This window comes from Anguilla anguilla, chromosome 9 (assembly GCF_013347855.1).
Source record: "Anguilla anguilla isolate fAngAng1 chromosome 9, fAngAng1.pri, whole genome shotgun sequence".
In the NCBI taxonomy this organism is placed as follows: domain Eukaryota; kingdom Metazoa; phylum Chordata; class Actinopteri; order Anguilliformes; family Anguillidae; genus Anguilla; species Anguilla anguilla.
In genome coordinates, this window is record NC_049209.1 from 22013103 (window position 1) to 22027951 (window position 14849).

At 56.3% G+C, this 14849-nt stretch overlaps 1 protein-coding gene across 1 annotated transcript in view; it reads right to left on the reverse strand.

Annotated features, from left to right (window-relative positions):
- Window positions 1-48: 48 nt before the first annotated feature.
- The window catches only part of arhgap32b (Rho GTPase activating protein 32b), a 121069-nt gene continuing 106268 nt past the window's right edge, over window positions 49-14849 (reverse strand). Inside the window, 12 exon segments of the mRNA XM_035432677.1 lie at window positions 49-3234; window positions 3516-4096; window positions 4484-5049; window positions 5051-5225; window positions 5395-5469; window positions 5584-5729; window positions 6212-6413; window positions 7010-7155; window positions 8769-8876; window positions 9384-9466; window positions 10231-10375; window positions 14029-14131. Coding sequence (XP_035288568.1) covers window positions 1105-3234; window positions 3516-4096; window positions 4484-5049; window positions 5051-5225; window positions 5395-5469; window positions 5584-5729; window positions 6212-6413; window positions 7010-7155; window positions 8769-8876; window positions 9384-9466; window positions 10231-10375; window positions 14029-14131 — 4460 coding nt within the window. The 3' untranslated portion in view covers window positions 49-1104.

Consider the following 14849-nt stretch of genomic DNA (forward strand, 5'->3'; position numbering starts at 1 on the left):
ATATGGTTAATAATTTGAAGTCAGTTGTGAAGAAGGAATTAAATTCAGTTTCATTTTAGGGGTTACATTTATTCAATATTTATTTAGTTTCGAGTCCATTCAAGTCCTTTGAAAAAAGGTAATTGCCCTGAAATAAAACTAAATATTCAGCACAGTTTTTTTTTTAGAACTATTCTTTAACATCTGTGGTTAATACTCTCTCCCTCCCTCAAATGCTCAAGCAAAAGCTTCACAACGAGTGTTTGGTCCTCCTTGCAGTAAAGTGAACCAATTATTACCCAAGGCATTGCAATTTTAAAATTAGACTGGACAGAAACACAAGTTTTATTCCAAAATTACAACGGAGATTCAAAACTGCATTAAGTCACTGAGTAAACAGGTTAAGTTACACCTAAGTGGTGACTGTGCCACCTTAAAGAACTACGTCAGTCCAGTTGTGTACTGATTAATATGCTCCTGAACCCAATGCGGCAGTGATTTACTGATGGTGAGCCATTGGGACTGGTCATGTACACACACAAAATGGGAGAGGCATGATGACATACACAGGTCTCCCTTGACAACGTGTAACATCCAGGAAGTACACACCGGAAATCAACGTACACAGAACTGTTCTGCAAGAAATGATGTGCATGCATTTCTGAAATGCGAAAATTTTAATCCCCATTACCCCACCCAAAACCCTCCCAAAAAAAATTTGAAAACTAAAAATCCCTTATAGCCAGTAGTTTTTTTTATAACATACATTTTGTTTTCCATTTGCTGTACCCTTTTGTTATACACATACATACACTACAAATATACATACATATATGTATATACACACTCACACACACATACACACAATTATATATGATCACCCATTATTCATAAGTCACAGCTGTGTGGCATTTTAGACAATGGAAGAAATTTATGGTACATTCACTTCAGTAAAAAGTCTGCAATATATATTTTTTCCCCATTTTCTTTACATTTCATTAAAAATACAAAAAAATGAACATAAATGATCAGGAGACAGTCAGTCCACTGTCCTGCAGAGGCTGCTGCGTTTTATTCCCAATTTCCTGTGACCTTTTAATCTCTGTAGCGCCCTCTTGTGGCCCATCACTCTGCGCGTACCTCTGCCTCAGGCCTCTGCATGGACAGCTCTGCTGCAACAAAAGCCCCCTGCCCCAGCGCGGTGGAGTACGCTCTGTTGTTGTTGGGGGGCGGGGGGAACGTGCTGGCACCCCCTCGGGCGGGCGCGGGAGTCGGCGTCTGAGTTTGCGGGGGCTGAGGTGTGGCTTGGTAGTCGTCCAGGTTGTCGTAGTGGGACATCACGGTCATGGTGCTGTGTCTCTGGTTGTGGGCGTGGCACGGGTAGGCCCCGCCGTGCTCTCCCCGCTCTGGGTTGTCCGGCAGGTGCGGGTGGGGCTGGGGGTTGGGCGGGTGGTAGAGCGGTCGCTCTCGGGCGGCGTGCGAGCGCTCAGGTTTGGGGGGAGCGGCCGGCTTGGCGGACGGCACGGCCGGTGGCGGCTCTTCGTCGGTGTAGCCGCTCGAGGGTTTGGGCCTGCCGGCATGCCGCTCTGGCCAGTGCCGGCCGTCGGCGGCGTCGCTCTTGGGTTCGGGGCGGAGCGGCTCAGGCTGCTGAGGGAGGTGCCGTGGGGGGGGAGGGGGCGCGGCCTGGGCCGAGGGCTGGGCCGGGTGGTCCCGCCCGCCCATCCTGGAGCTCCTCTCCTTCGAGGGCAGGGCCGACCTGTCCCCCGTCCCGTTGCCCTGGCAGTGCTTCTCCGTCTCCATGTACACCAGGGCCTCGGGGTCGGAGTGCATGTGCCGGGGGGCGTAGCGGCCCTCCTTCCCCTCGGCGCCGGGGGCCATGAGCACCACTTTCCCGGGGTCCGACTTGCTGCGCAGGTGCAGGACCTCCAGGCTCCCCAGCTCGGCGGGCCCCGGGAAGGGTCCCACGTTGTCGTACTGGGACATGACGGGCCCCTTGGCCTTCTGCCGGGCCCTGCTCTCCCGCCGGATGGAGTGCACGCGCAGCCGGTCCGCCTCCTCCGGGTCCCAGGCCAGGTAGAAGGCGGCCCCCTTCGTCCCGCCGTGGGACGGGGGCATGTCGCGGCTCACGAAGCTGTGCTCCTTGCCCGCCGGCAGCACGTGGCGGGACAGGTAGTGGTAGCCGCCCGTCTTGCCGCCCGCTCGGCCGAGGTGCGGCGCCAGGTCGCGGGCGCTGAAGGAGTGGAAGTGGCGCAGGCGGATGGTCCCGTAGGGGTCCACGTCGTAGTAGGGCGCGTCCAGGGGGCCGGCGCCCGAGTAGGGGCTGTAGCGGTACTGCACGCGCCCGTTCTCGAAGTACGGCTGCAGCTGGGTGACGTGGTAGTCGGCCTGCGGCGCCGGCGCGTAGGGCTTGCACTGGTGCGCGGGCCGCTGGTAGTAGAAGAGCTCGTCGTCCGGGGGCACCTCGGTGCGCGAGATGGGGACCGAGCGGATGGCGGCGCTGGGGGGCACGTGCAGGGAGTGCACCCGGCGGATGGTGGGGTACACGGTGGCCCCGTCCATGGGGCCGTACCCCTGCGGGTGGTGCCCCGGGTGCCCGGCGTGCCCGTGGACGTACTCCCCCCCCCGGTGAGGGGTCCGGGACTTCATGGAGTGGTGGAAGGACCTGGGCCCCAGCGTGGCGTAGCGGCTGTCCACGCGGGCGCTGTAGGGGATCTGCGGCTCAGACTTGGACACGTAGGACGCGTGCGGGGGCACGCTGTCCGGCCGGTAGTGGTGGTACCCCAGAGTGCCCTGCCCAGCCGGGACGGCCCTCTGGTGGTAGTAGGGCTCACCCGCGGCCTCCATCATGGGCTCCGGGTGGTACAGGTAGGCCGGCTGGTGGGTGGAGGACTTGCGCGGGGGCGGGTGAGGGAGGGCCTCTTCCACCGAGGCCGGCATGGAGGCCTCCGCCAGGATGGCGTGGAAGTTGGAGGCGTTGGCGGCCTCGGCGCGCGACAGGGCGGCGGTTGCCAGCTTGCTTTCGATGGAACGAACCGGCGGGGCAGGGGGCGTGGTCCCGTGGGTGTGGTAGAGCAGGACCGGCTCCGCCTGCCGGTGGTCTGGCTGTATGGCCTCCCACGGCTTCTCAGCAGGGTCCGAGGGAGCGGGAGTGACCGGGGTCCCCCAGGAAATGGGCTCGGGCTGCGCGGCTGTGATTGGCTGTTCTGGGATAGGCTTCTGGAGCGTTGGCAGCAGCACGGTTCCACTCTCCTGAATCTGGAATGGAACAGACGCAAGGCAGGCTGTCAGCTGAACTGCAAAATTCACTTTCTAAATCTAAATGGCCTCAAATTAAATAAGATGCCACTCAGTTTCCTCTAAACCAGGTTGGGAAAGGCCAAAAATCAAGTCTACAGCTGTCTTCAAAAATTAGTAAGTAAACACTAAAAATGTTTAATTTAGCTACATTCTATGTCAACTCAGTCTAACGCAAAAAGTTTTGGCGATTCATGATTCTGGGTAACATCTTTACGCCCTGCTAATAATCTGTCACTTACTTCTGTGCCCCTCTGTAATGCAGGCCCAGCCTCCTTGCAGGTGGCTGCAGGGGGTCCACTGCTGGGGACCTGGCCTGCAGCAGGCTGTGGCCTCTCTGGGCTCCTCTGGGGGGGGGACGCGCAGGCTGGGGGGCTGGTGGGGGTGGCGGTACACTGGCTGGGCGGTGCCGTTGTGACACCGATACCGTCGAAGCCGCTGAACTCTTGGCTGGCACAGGCGGTGGCGGTGGTGGGTGACCTGTCTTTGGTGACTGGTGCCTGGCTCTCTATGTGCGTGGAGACAACCGGGGCCGGAGGGGCGTCCGTGGTGGCGGGGGCCGGCTCCTCGGGGGTTGTGGGGGGCTGGACGGGGGGTGGGGGCGGCCACTCCAGGAAGTCCAGCGGGCCCTCGGGCCTGAGGGGGGAGACGGGTGTCGGGGGCGCGGAGGGTCTCCTCTGGGACAAGATGGCCGCCTGCTGCGCGGACTCGGCCAGAGCCAGGGCCAGCATGCGGGCGGCGTTTTTCGGAGGGGGAGGAGGAGGGAGGAGGGACACTGAGCTGACGGGGGCAAGGCCCTGTGGAGAGTCCAGAACTACGGCTCCTGAGGAGGGACAAAACAGGGGGAACGGAAGTTGGCGGTGGGCAATCGGCAAGGCAGAGCAGGAAGGGGGGTGGGGAGGAGAGGAGGGGGAGCTAAGAACGTGAAGGTTCCCTGTTCTTTTCCTGAGCTCACCTGCACCAGGGACCCTGCGAACAACGAACGCTCCCATGCATAGCGTTTAAGAACCAGAGCAAAAGCAAAAGGGGGGAGAAAAAAAAGTACTCTGCCCTGCTGAAGGACACCGGCGCCCAACAGAAACGAAACACCTTCACAGCGACACACTTATCCAAAGATGCTTTTTTGTTTGTTTTGTTTAGTTTTTTTGCTGAAAGAAATGTACTGATAGACAATGCGGCTGCTCACTGGGGCACAGCAGAGCCCACTAACCTGGCTGCTTCTGACCGCAGGCGGGGCGGCTGGGCTCGGGGAGGCCGGGCTCGGGGCGGTCGGCGCCGGCTGGGTCCCGGCTCTCTGGGCCACCGGCGCTGGAGAGCTGGTAGAGCAGCTGGTACTGGCAGCCGTCGCTCCCCGGCTCCGAGGGCGCGGGGCGGCAGCACCCCCCCCCTCCCGTGGGGTCCCAGGACCCCGGCCGCCCGGCGTCCCATGTCGGCCCCGCGCCCTCGGAGGCGGCCTCCGAAACGACGGGCTTTCGGCTAGATTTGGGGGACGGGGCTCGCGCCGGCTTCCTGGCCATGGAGGAGGAGGAGGAGGAGGCGGCGGCCCCCTTCTCCCCCAGCGCCGGGCTGAGGTCGGGGGACAGGAAGGGGCAGGCAAACTTCTCCGGGGAGGGGGAGGCGGGCTCCGAGCCCCTGGCCCCGCCCCCTGCGGGCGATTCGGGCGCGGGGAAGGCGGGCTCGGCCGCGGGCAGGCTGCACTGGAAGGACATGGGGTCGAAGTCCAGCGAGGCCATGCCGATGTCCGGGGGGCTCAGGTCCACCTCCTCGCTGGAGCGGGGGGGGCGAGATGAGAGCAGGCACGCGGAGGGGGCCCTCGTCCCCGTCACTCTCGCCCTGGGTCAGGTTGTCGTAGGAGTTGCACTGCTGCCTGTCCAGCAGCTCCCCGTTAAAGGAGGCGGACAGGGCGTCGCTGCTAGACCGGGGCCTCCGCGGCCTGTACACCTTGGATTCGCCTGCAAGGGACACAAATACCAGTAAATACAAAGTAAACACACAATACAGTTACATACAAGTCTGTAACTTAGCTAATCTTTCTCATCTGTCAGACAAAGACAGGACCAGTGCCACTACAAAATGAGTTTGCATCTCAAAGTGTGTGAAAATACAAACGTGTCTGCTCACCATCCACATTGTGTAGAGAGCTGAGAGACTCTTCGCTTTTGGCTGATCTTAGAGTTCCTGTGTCCCCTCTGCCACCTGGGAAACAAGGAGAGAGAGGGGCTCTGGCATCACAAGAATGGCACTCCTGGCAGAGGAAGCCTGGTGCGTGACGACTGGTCGGTTGGCCGGGGGGGCGGGGCGAGAGCTCACCGCTGAGGGCCATGGCTTTGAGCTCGTTGGGCTCGCTGGGGTTGCGCTGCAGCTTGCGCTTGGACATGGACGAGGACTTGCCCAGGTTGAAGAAGGAGCGCCAGCTGCCCACCGGAGACTTCTTGGCCTTCACTGGGGGCCTTTTCCTGTGAGGAGCCCGAGAGATTCAGCATCCACACCACAACGCACCCATGCAGTAACTCGCAGGCTGTGCCATGATTGGATGAAAGTCCTGGCTGTTGCCATGATTGGCACTGACTGTACAGCTGGAACAATTATCCCTCACCTCTGCAGCAAGCTAGTACTTCACATTTAATAAAACAGCCCTTTTAGTTTACTGGATTCTATAAAACAACTTAATTATGCCGGGAACAGCAGCTCGTATTAGTAATAGGGGCGACATAGCTCAGGAGGTAAGAGCGGTTGTCTGGCAGTCGGAGGGTTGCCGGTTCGATCCCCCACCCTGGGGCATGTCGAAGTGTCCCTGAGCAAGACACCTAACCCCTAATTGCTCTGGTGAATGCGAGGCATCAATTGTAAAGATCTTTGGATAAAAGCGCTATATAAATGCAGTCCATTTACCATTTAATTAACAGTGAAATATCACTCCAAAATAGAAGGGAAGTACCTCTCCATGGGGAACTCGATGACGGTGTGGAACTTCCCCTGCAGGGCGGCTGGCCCCTCCCCCACCTCGATGTACTTGCTGTCGGCGGTGACGGGGGAGTTGATCTGGGCCTGGGTTCGAGCCTGGGCCTCCTCCAGGGTCAGAAGCTTGGTGGAGGGCGAGGACACCAGCAGGGACTTGGGCCGGGACAAAGAGTTGTGACCTGTGGAGGGGAAGGGAGAGAGAGAGAAAAGGAAAGGCGATAGTAAAAGATAGAAAGAGGGTGAGAAAAAGCAATGAGAAAGAAAAGAAAGGAGTACTATAACACTATGACTGCATGCGTGGAGAACTGTTGTGTGAAAGACGTCATCAGGGAAGGCTACTTCCACTCTGTTGTTCTGTATTATCTTTTGTTCAATCTTGGCTTCACCACATTGCCTACAGCGTTCCAAGAAAAGCTGCATTAGCTACGTTTAATTTTATTTTAAATTAGTCACCACCATATAATGCATTAACCTTCGGCTTCTCTGTTTTTTTTTCGGGAGGGGAGGGGGGTGGCTTAAAAACATTTCCAATTACTGAAGGGGGGCCTGACCAAAAAACTTTGGGAACCACTGCACTAGCCTGAGGCTTGTCTTGATTATTTACATTGTGAAGAAGGCCTTAATACCATTTCATGAACTTTCCATTTCACATACACATCATACAGGAAATCAGAGGTGCCAGACAGGTGACCCAGGGTCTCCATACATCCCTCCCCGTGCACTCCCCACCCACCCACCCGGCCCAACCCTCGCCCCCCAGCGCTCCGTCACCCACCTGCCCCCTCCCGGATCAGCGAGCTGAGCTTGGGGCTGAAGAGCACGTCCACGTGGTTGAGGATGAACTCCACCACCACCGACTGGATGCGCACCTCCATGAAGGCCGCCGTGCCGCTGAAACAGGCCGACTCGATCTGCTTGGACCTGCGTGGCGGGAAAGAGCGGGGCGTAAGGGCAGGGGCATCAGAGCGGGGCGTAAGGGCAGGGGCGTCAGAGCGGGGCATAAGGGCAGGGAGTAAGAGCGGGGCGTCAGAGCGGGGGCGTCAGGGCGGGGCGTAAGGGCAGGGAGAAAGAGCGGGGCGTCAGAGCGGGGTGTAAGGGCCGGGGCGTCAGAGCGGGGGCGTCAGGGCGGGGTGTAAGGGCAGGGCGTCAGAGCGGGGTGTAAGGGCGGGGCGTAAGGGCGGGGGCGTCAGGGCGGGGCGTAAGGGCAGGGAGTAAGAGCGGGGCGTCAGAGCGGGGTGTAAGGGCCGGGGCGTCAGAGCGGGGGCGTCAGGGCGGGGTGTAAGGGCAGGGCGTCAGAGCGGGGTGTAAGGGCGGGGCGTAAGGGCAGGGGCGTCAGAGTGGGGCGTAAGGGCGGGGTGTAAGGGCAGGGCGTCAGAGCGGGGTGTAAGGGCGGGGTGTAAGGGCAGGGGCGTCAGAGCGGGGGCGTCAGGGTGGGGTGTAAGGGCAGGGGCGTCAGAGCGGGGGTGTCAGGGTGGGGTGTAAGGGCAGGGCGTCAGAGCGGGGTGTAAGGGCGGGGCGTAAGGGCGGGGCGTATGGGCAGGGGCGTCAGAGCGGGGCGTAAGGGCAGGGAGTAAGAGCGGGGCGTCAGAGCGGGGGCGTCAGGGCGGGGTGTAAGGGCGGGGTGTAAGGGCGGGGGCGTCAGAGCGGGGGCGTCAGAGCGGGATGTAAGGGCAGGGGCGTCAGAGCGGGGGCGTCAGAGCGGGGTGTAAGGGCAGGGCGTCAGAGCGGGGTGTAAGGGCGGGGCGTAAGGGCGGGGCGTAAGGGCAGGGAGTAAGAGCGGGGCGTCAGAGCGGGGTGTAAGGGCAGGGGCGTCAGAGCGGGGGCGTCAGAGCGGGGTGTAAGGGCAGGGCGTCAGAGCGGGGTGTAAGGGCGGGGCGTAAGGGCAGGGGCGTCAGAGTGGGGCGTAAGGGCGGGGTGTAAGGGCAGGGCGTCAGAGCGGGGTGTAAGGGCGGGGTGTAAGGGCAGGGGCGTCAGAGCGGGGGCGTCAGGGTGGGGTGTAAGGGCAGGGGCGTCAGAGCGGGGGCGTCAGGGTGGGGTGTAAGGGCAGGGGCGTCAGAGCGGGGGTGTCAGGGTGGGGTGTAAGGGCAGGGGCGTCAGAGCGGGGTGTAAGGGCGGGGCGTAAGGGCGGGGCGTATGGGCAGGGGCGTCAGAGCGGGGCGTAAGGGCAGGGAGTAAGAGCGGGGCGTCAGAGCGGGGGCGTCAGGGCGGGGCGTAAGGGCGGGGTGTAAGGGCAGGGGCGTCAGAGCGGGGGCGTCAGGGCGGGGTGTAAGGGCAGGGGCGTCAGAGCGGGGGCGTCAGGGCGGGGTGTAAGGGCAGGGCGTCAGAGCGGGGTGTAAGGGCGGGGCGTAAGGGCAGGGGCGTCAGAGTGGGGCGTAAGGGCGGGGTGTAAGGGCAGGGCGTCAGAGCGGGGTGTAAGGGCGGGGAGTAAGAGCGGGGTGTAAGGGCGGGGAGTAAGAGCGGGGCGTCAGAGCGGGGGCGTCAGAGTGGGGGCGTCAGGGCGGGGAGTAAGAGCGAGGAAGGTCACGCTGGCTCACCTCAGCAGGTTCGGGGCCCAGACGATGGCCAGGTTTTTGCTGTGCATGTTCGTGACGTAGCTGAAGGTCGCCAGATGGGACAGGTGCCGCATGAGGAACTCAAGTGTCCTGGAACGAGGAAGAAAGTTAATTAAGCTTTGTGCTCTGAATTCAGCTTTGTGTTCTTGTTTATATATTACACCACTAAGGTCTGCTGTGACAACAAAGTTCCAATGTTTTTATTTTTATTTTCCAAGCCAATGGAGTTCCAGCGATTTATTTTTCTTCAGAAGTTTGCAGTGTAACTGGTTATTCATGTCTAGAGCCACCAGAAGGAGCTGCTTCATTAGCCTGTTTACATCTAACGGCTTAACTGGCTGGATGCTGCCAACAGGAAAACATCATCAATCATCAATTTTGTAATGACTGTTAGATTGCAGTATGACATAGACACACAAATATTTTCTAAAAAGAATGCTTGGCAATGATTAACTTCATAATGCATGAGAAATTTTGGGATTTCACACAGCGTAGTCACAAAGCATATACATGTACAGATAAAGAATATGTAAGCTCAGATCCACCGCTCGCAGTACTCCCTTTCAGCCAGGAGAGGGCACTGTGGGCTGCACTGACCGGTAATGCGGTGGAGGGAGCTGCTGGATGACATCATGGATTTTGATCAGGCGCTCCTCATCTGTGGCTGCTGACACTGCCTCCTGCAGAGAGCGGGGGGGAGAGGGGGGGGACGGACGACACGCATCAGCACCCGTCTCTGAAAAGTGCTTACCGCTCGCAGGGGGACCCCCCGGCGGGGGACAGGAGGACGACGCAGATGGGAGAACACACTCACACCTCCTCCACCCACCCGTTTCCATAACGACCAGCAAACACTGGCAACTCAACGACTCCTCTTATTCACTTAAATGGCGCTTTTCCCCCACGCGCCACAGCCTGGTGTTCCGTGCGTTCCCAGCAGCCTCTACTGGCGGTGGAGAGACGGACAGAGAGGTCGCGTGTGCTAGCACAGCCCTGCGTGTGCTGCGGTCACCTTCCCAAAATGACCTGCCCCGTTTGCGTTCAACAATGTGGCAATGTACAGCAAAGCCAAACGCGCAGTCAGGGGCAGAAACAGATTAAGAAATTATGGAAATTGTACCGCAAAATATTCAAACTCGTCTATTTTGCATGGCTTGTATAAGTCTTCCCATAGAATGATCTTATTTATATAACCCTCTTGATATGTCATATCGTGTGCGTGTACGTGCGTGTACGTGCGTGTGCGAGTGTGCGTGGGCGCGTGCGCAAGAGTGTGGGCGGCTGAGAAGGGGAAGCCTCATTCCTGCAGGACTAAAGGCATTACCTAAGACTCTCAGCTTTCTCTGATCCCTGCACCTCGACAATGCTCCCGTTGCCGGGATACGGGTCGCCACGGGCTGGTTTCTGCGAGAACGGGGTGGTGCTTTTGAGCGCTGGAACTTACGGAGAATTTCTCGTAGAGCTGGTATGTGAGGAGGGGGTTGGGCAGCTCGCGGAAGTAGAGCTTGCACAGTGACCCCACGCAGTGAATGTCCTGAATGTACACGTCCTTCGTCAGGTCTGGGATCTGCTCCGAGTCAAACTCATGCCTGGGGGGGTGGGGTGTGGGGGGGAAAGAGGGAGAGAGGAGGAGTGGGGGGGGGGGGGGAGTAGAAAAAGGGAGAGGGTAAGCATGAGGAATGGAGAAAGGAGGGGAGGGAAAGGTTGAGTGAAGGCATGATTGAGAATGAGTGAGCAACAAGAAGAGTGGGAGGCAGAGGAGAGTGAGTAACAGAAGCAGGGATGGAGGAAAAAGACAGAGAGAAAGGGAAAGATCCATCATCTATAAAAGGGCACCGTCTAAAAGATAAGACGTCCCAGTAATATGCATTTTAAATCATTCATTTTTCATGCCAGTACTATATATGTCATCTTAAAGGGCTACTGAACTGTAAACAGTGTGAACACACTTTCCTGCCCAGAACGTCAGAGGCTGCCCGAACAGACAGCCCTGATAATCCACATAAGCAATATGCTCTGACCCTAACCCTAACCCTGTGAAAGCTGAGAAAAGGGGGTCAAAACAAGAACGAAACGTCTGAAGGCAGCTCCTTTACCACCTGAAAGGTTAACCTGGGGACGATGTGCGGCGTGCTGGAATTCCACACAGCGGTGGGAACAAGGAGGATGCTTTTGCAAGTCTCAGCCAGTCAAGAAAATAGTTGAGGACTGCCCCCTTCCACCCGCAGAGTGCGAACTCTGCTCGAGCGCTAGCGCTACGCGCCGCTGATAGCGGGCAGTCTGCCGCAGATAAGCAGCTCTGAACAGAGAGCTCTTCTCTCCAGTCTGATAAGAGCGGTGGGCGGCGGTGAGTCATGGCCGCATTACGGACTCTCTTCTCCTTCTTCGGCTCCAGGATGCAACATGCTCTGTTACCCTCCCGCTTCGTGCGGGTGAAAGCCGACTGACAGCGCGGCCCGTTCCCCTGCCGGTGTTACGCTGGGGCGGCGGGGCGGCAGGGCGAGGGCCGCTTCTGGCCCGCGGCTCGCCTCAGTTAAGGCGCGGCCGGCGCGATCGCGCGTGTCGCCGTCCGCTGCGCTGGCTTCCTATCGCCAGCAGGCCTAAAAGGCAGCCTGCCCTGAAGGTGCGTGTTCTCTGCTGAGCAGAGCTGACAGCAGGAGCTGTGCACCTGTGCTGATGGTCCTCCTGCCCACGCTTAGTGTTCAGGCTCCTAAAGGAAGGACACTGAGTCTGTGCTGATGGTCCTCCTGCCCACGCTTAGTGTTCAGGCTCCTAAAGGAAGGACACTGTGTCTGTGCTGATGGTCCTCCTGCCCACGCTTAGTGTTCAGGCTCCTAAAGGAAGGACACTGAGTCTGTGCTGATGGTCCTCCTGCCCACGCTTAGTGTTCAGGCTCCTAAAGGAAGGACACTGTGTCTGTGCTGATGGTCCTCCTGCCCACGCTTAGTGTTCAGGCTCCTAAAGGAAGGACACTGAGTCTGTGCTGATGGTCCTCCTGCCCACGCTTAGTGTTCAGGCTCCTAAAGGAAGGACACTGAGTCTGTGCTGATGGTCCTCCTGCCCACGCTTAGTGTTCAGGCTCCTAAAGGAAGGACACTGAGTCTGTGCTGATGGTCCTCCTGCCCACGCTTAGTGTTCAGGCTCCTAAAGGAAGGACACTGTGTCTGTGCTGATGGTCCTCCTGCCCACGCTTAGTGTTCAGGCTCCTAAAGGAAGGACACTGTGTCTGTGCTGATGGTCCTCCTGACCACTCTTAGTGTTCAGGCTTCTAAAGGAAGGACACTGTGTCTGTGCTGATGGTCCTCCTGCCCACCCTTAAGTGTTCAGGCTCCTAAAGGAAGGACACTGTGTCTGTGCTGATGGTCCTCCTGCCCACCGTTAGTGTTCAGGCTTCTAAAGGAAGGACACTGTGTCTGTGCTGATGGTCCTCCTGACCACTCTTAGTGTTCAGGCTTCTAAAGGAAGGACACTGAGTCTGTGCTGATGGTCCTCCTGCCCACCCTTAAGTGTTCAGGCTCCTAAAGGAAGGACACTGTGTCTGTGCTGATGGTCCTCCTGCCCACCCTTAAGTGTTCAGGCTTCTAAAGGAAGGACACTGTGTCTGTGCTGATGGTCCTCCTGCCCACCCTTAAGTGTTCAGGCTCCTAAAGGAAGCCCCCTGCTGAGGAAAGCAAAGACTTCCCTGCTAAAAGTGCTCAGTGGCAGATTCTTAGGATTGAGGCTAGGGTGGGGACTCGAGGAGGACGTTGAGCTCAGATGAGATAATGTTGGGGGTGGCTGGCAGGGCTTATATAAAGCACAGATTTCTGCTGAAACTATGGCCTTGCTTGAGCTCATTTGCGTATGGAAGAATTTCCAGCTCAGTGTTAAGGGCCCTTGAATCAGGAATCACATGCTGACAAAATACAGAGCAGTGACAGTGAGATCAGAGGAGCTGAGACCTTTAATATATACAGTACTGTGCAAAAGTCTTAGGCACCTGTAAAACAAATGGTGTGCAGCTAAGATGCTTTCAAAAATAATGAAATGAAAGGTTATAAATATCGAAAAAATAATATAAAGAGCAGTAAATAGTTAAAAACGAAATAAAATCAATGTTTGGTGTGACCACCCTTCACCTTTAAAACTACATCAATTCTCTTAGGTACACTGTCCGGCAGTTTTATAAGAAAATCGGCTGGTAGGTTGTTCCAAGCATTTTGGAGAACTTGCCACAGTTCTTCTGCAGATTTTGGCTGTTTCGCTTGCTTCTGGCTCTCCAGGTAATCCCAGAGACCGTAGATCAAGTTTTTATCTGAAAAGTAGTCTATTACTTAAAATATTACTTTATTTAACAAAATACAAAAATGTTTTCATTTTTTGGAAAATTCATGTTTGGAAATCTCAAATTTGCTCTTTTCTACTGACACACTAATGCAGAAAACAAAAAATAAACATCTAAGACCAAATATATACTATATATTATATTTAAAAATCTAGGGTGCCTAAGACTTTTGCACAGTACTGTATGTGTGTGCGCACAGTGTGTGTGCGTGTGCGTGCGTGTTTGTGCGTGTATGCAGGTGAGTACAACCGTGTGAGCTCACATTTGTGTGCGAGTGCATGCATTTGTGCGTATACACATGTGAGTGCATATATACATAACTGTTTCTGTATGTAGGTACATATACAAGTGTGTGTTTGTATGTATGAACACTGAGTATGTACACACATACACATGAATGTGAATATGCAAGTGTGCATTTGTGTGTATTTGCCACAGAGTGAACTTCAAATGCACCATAAGATGGGTAGTACAGAGCGGACAACTTCAAAGGCACTGAGCGTTTATATCTTGAATTGTTCCAGTGCCGTTAGAGCATGTTAGCTCAGTGTTAGAAAGTTTACATTTTGACTTTATCACTTTTTTTCTCTTCAGTTCTCTTGTGAAACATTTTGAGGAATGCCGGTTTTCCACGCGTGCAAGCAGATGCCAACGTTATCACTGGAGAGCTGATCAAGCAGCATTTTTCCCCATGTCCGTATCACAACCTCACTCGATTGTCAAAACGGACACCAGATTAACACACCCTAGGGCACACTATAGGACACTGCAGGAGGAGATGGTTAAACATTTTACTAACATCGGAGCTTAAAAACATGCTTAATCATTCAGAGATGTTCCTTAACGTTTTAGCATTTTTGCTAACGATTAGCAAACGTTTAGAAGTCACTCCCCTAGCGCATACGCAGCGCGTCTTACCGCAGCTTCTGGATATTGGAGGCGATTCCTGACAGGCGGTACATCCCGTCCACGATGCCATGCTTCTCTATGAACTCGGTGCAGCTCTTCAGGACCTGGGGAACTGGAGCAGAGATGCAGAGCTGTGAGGAGTTTGTAATGGGAGCCATTCTTACCTGGGAGTGAGGTGCTGGGCCCTCGGGGTGATGGGAAAATGGCACAGACAGAAAAGGCGTAGAGCCAGTCGCTAGATAAGGGTCCCTGCGAACGCAGGCGCAGCAGCAGGGCGTTGAGCCGCCGCCTGGGGCAGACGCCCGTCTCCGCTGGCTCGATCTGTGCTGAGCGAGGCCTTTAATTTCCTCCTCTCTGCTCCAGTCCCCCGCTCTGGGGCATTGGTTACGCACGTGCTTTCGTCCGCAGGAAGACCTTCAATCCATCATCAACAACTTCCTTTTCCAGTCAGGAAGACAAATGCAAATGGGTTTGTAAAGGAGGGGGGGATCCTGTTTTTAGTGGACAATGGTTGCTATCAAGGAAACAAGGTAGTGCTGCTGGCCTTATCTGGACAAGATTATCAGATAAGACAACATTGTACTGTCCACAAGGAACAACTCAATGGCCACATTACTGATTCATAGCCGCTTGTTTTTTTAACCATTCCTCTGAACCACATTCACACTTCAACAGTGTGCTTCCCCTATCACACGCAAGTGCGACTGCTGACCTGCCCAGTTCTCCCAGTTAGAAGTGTGTGTGTGTGTGTGTGTGTGTGTGTGTGTGTGTGTGCGTGTGCGTATGTACGTTTGTGTGTGTGTGCGTGTGTGCCTGTGTACATACGTTTG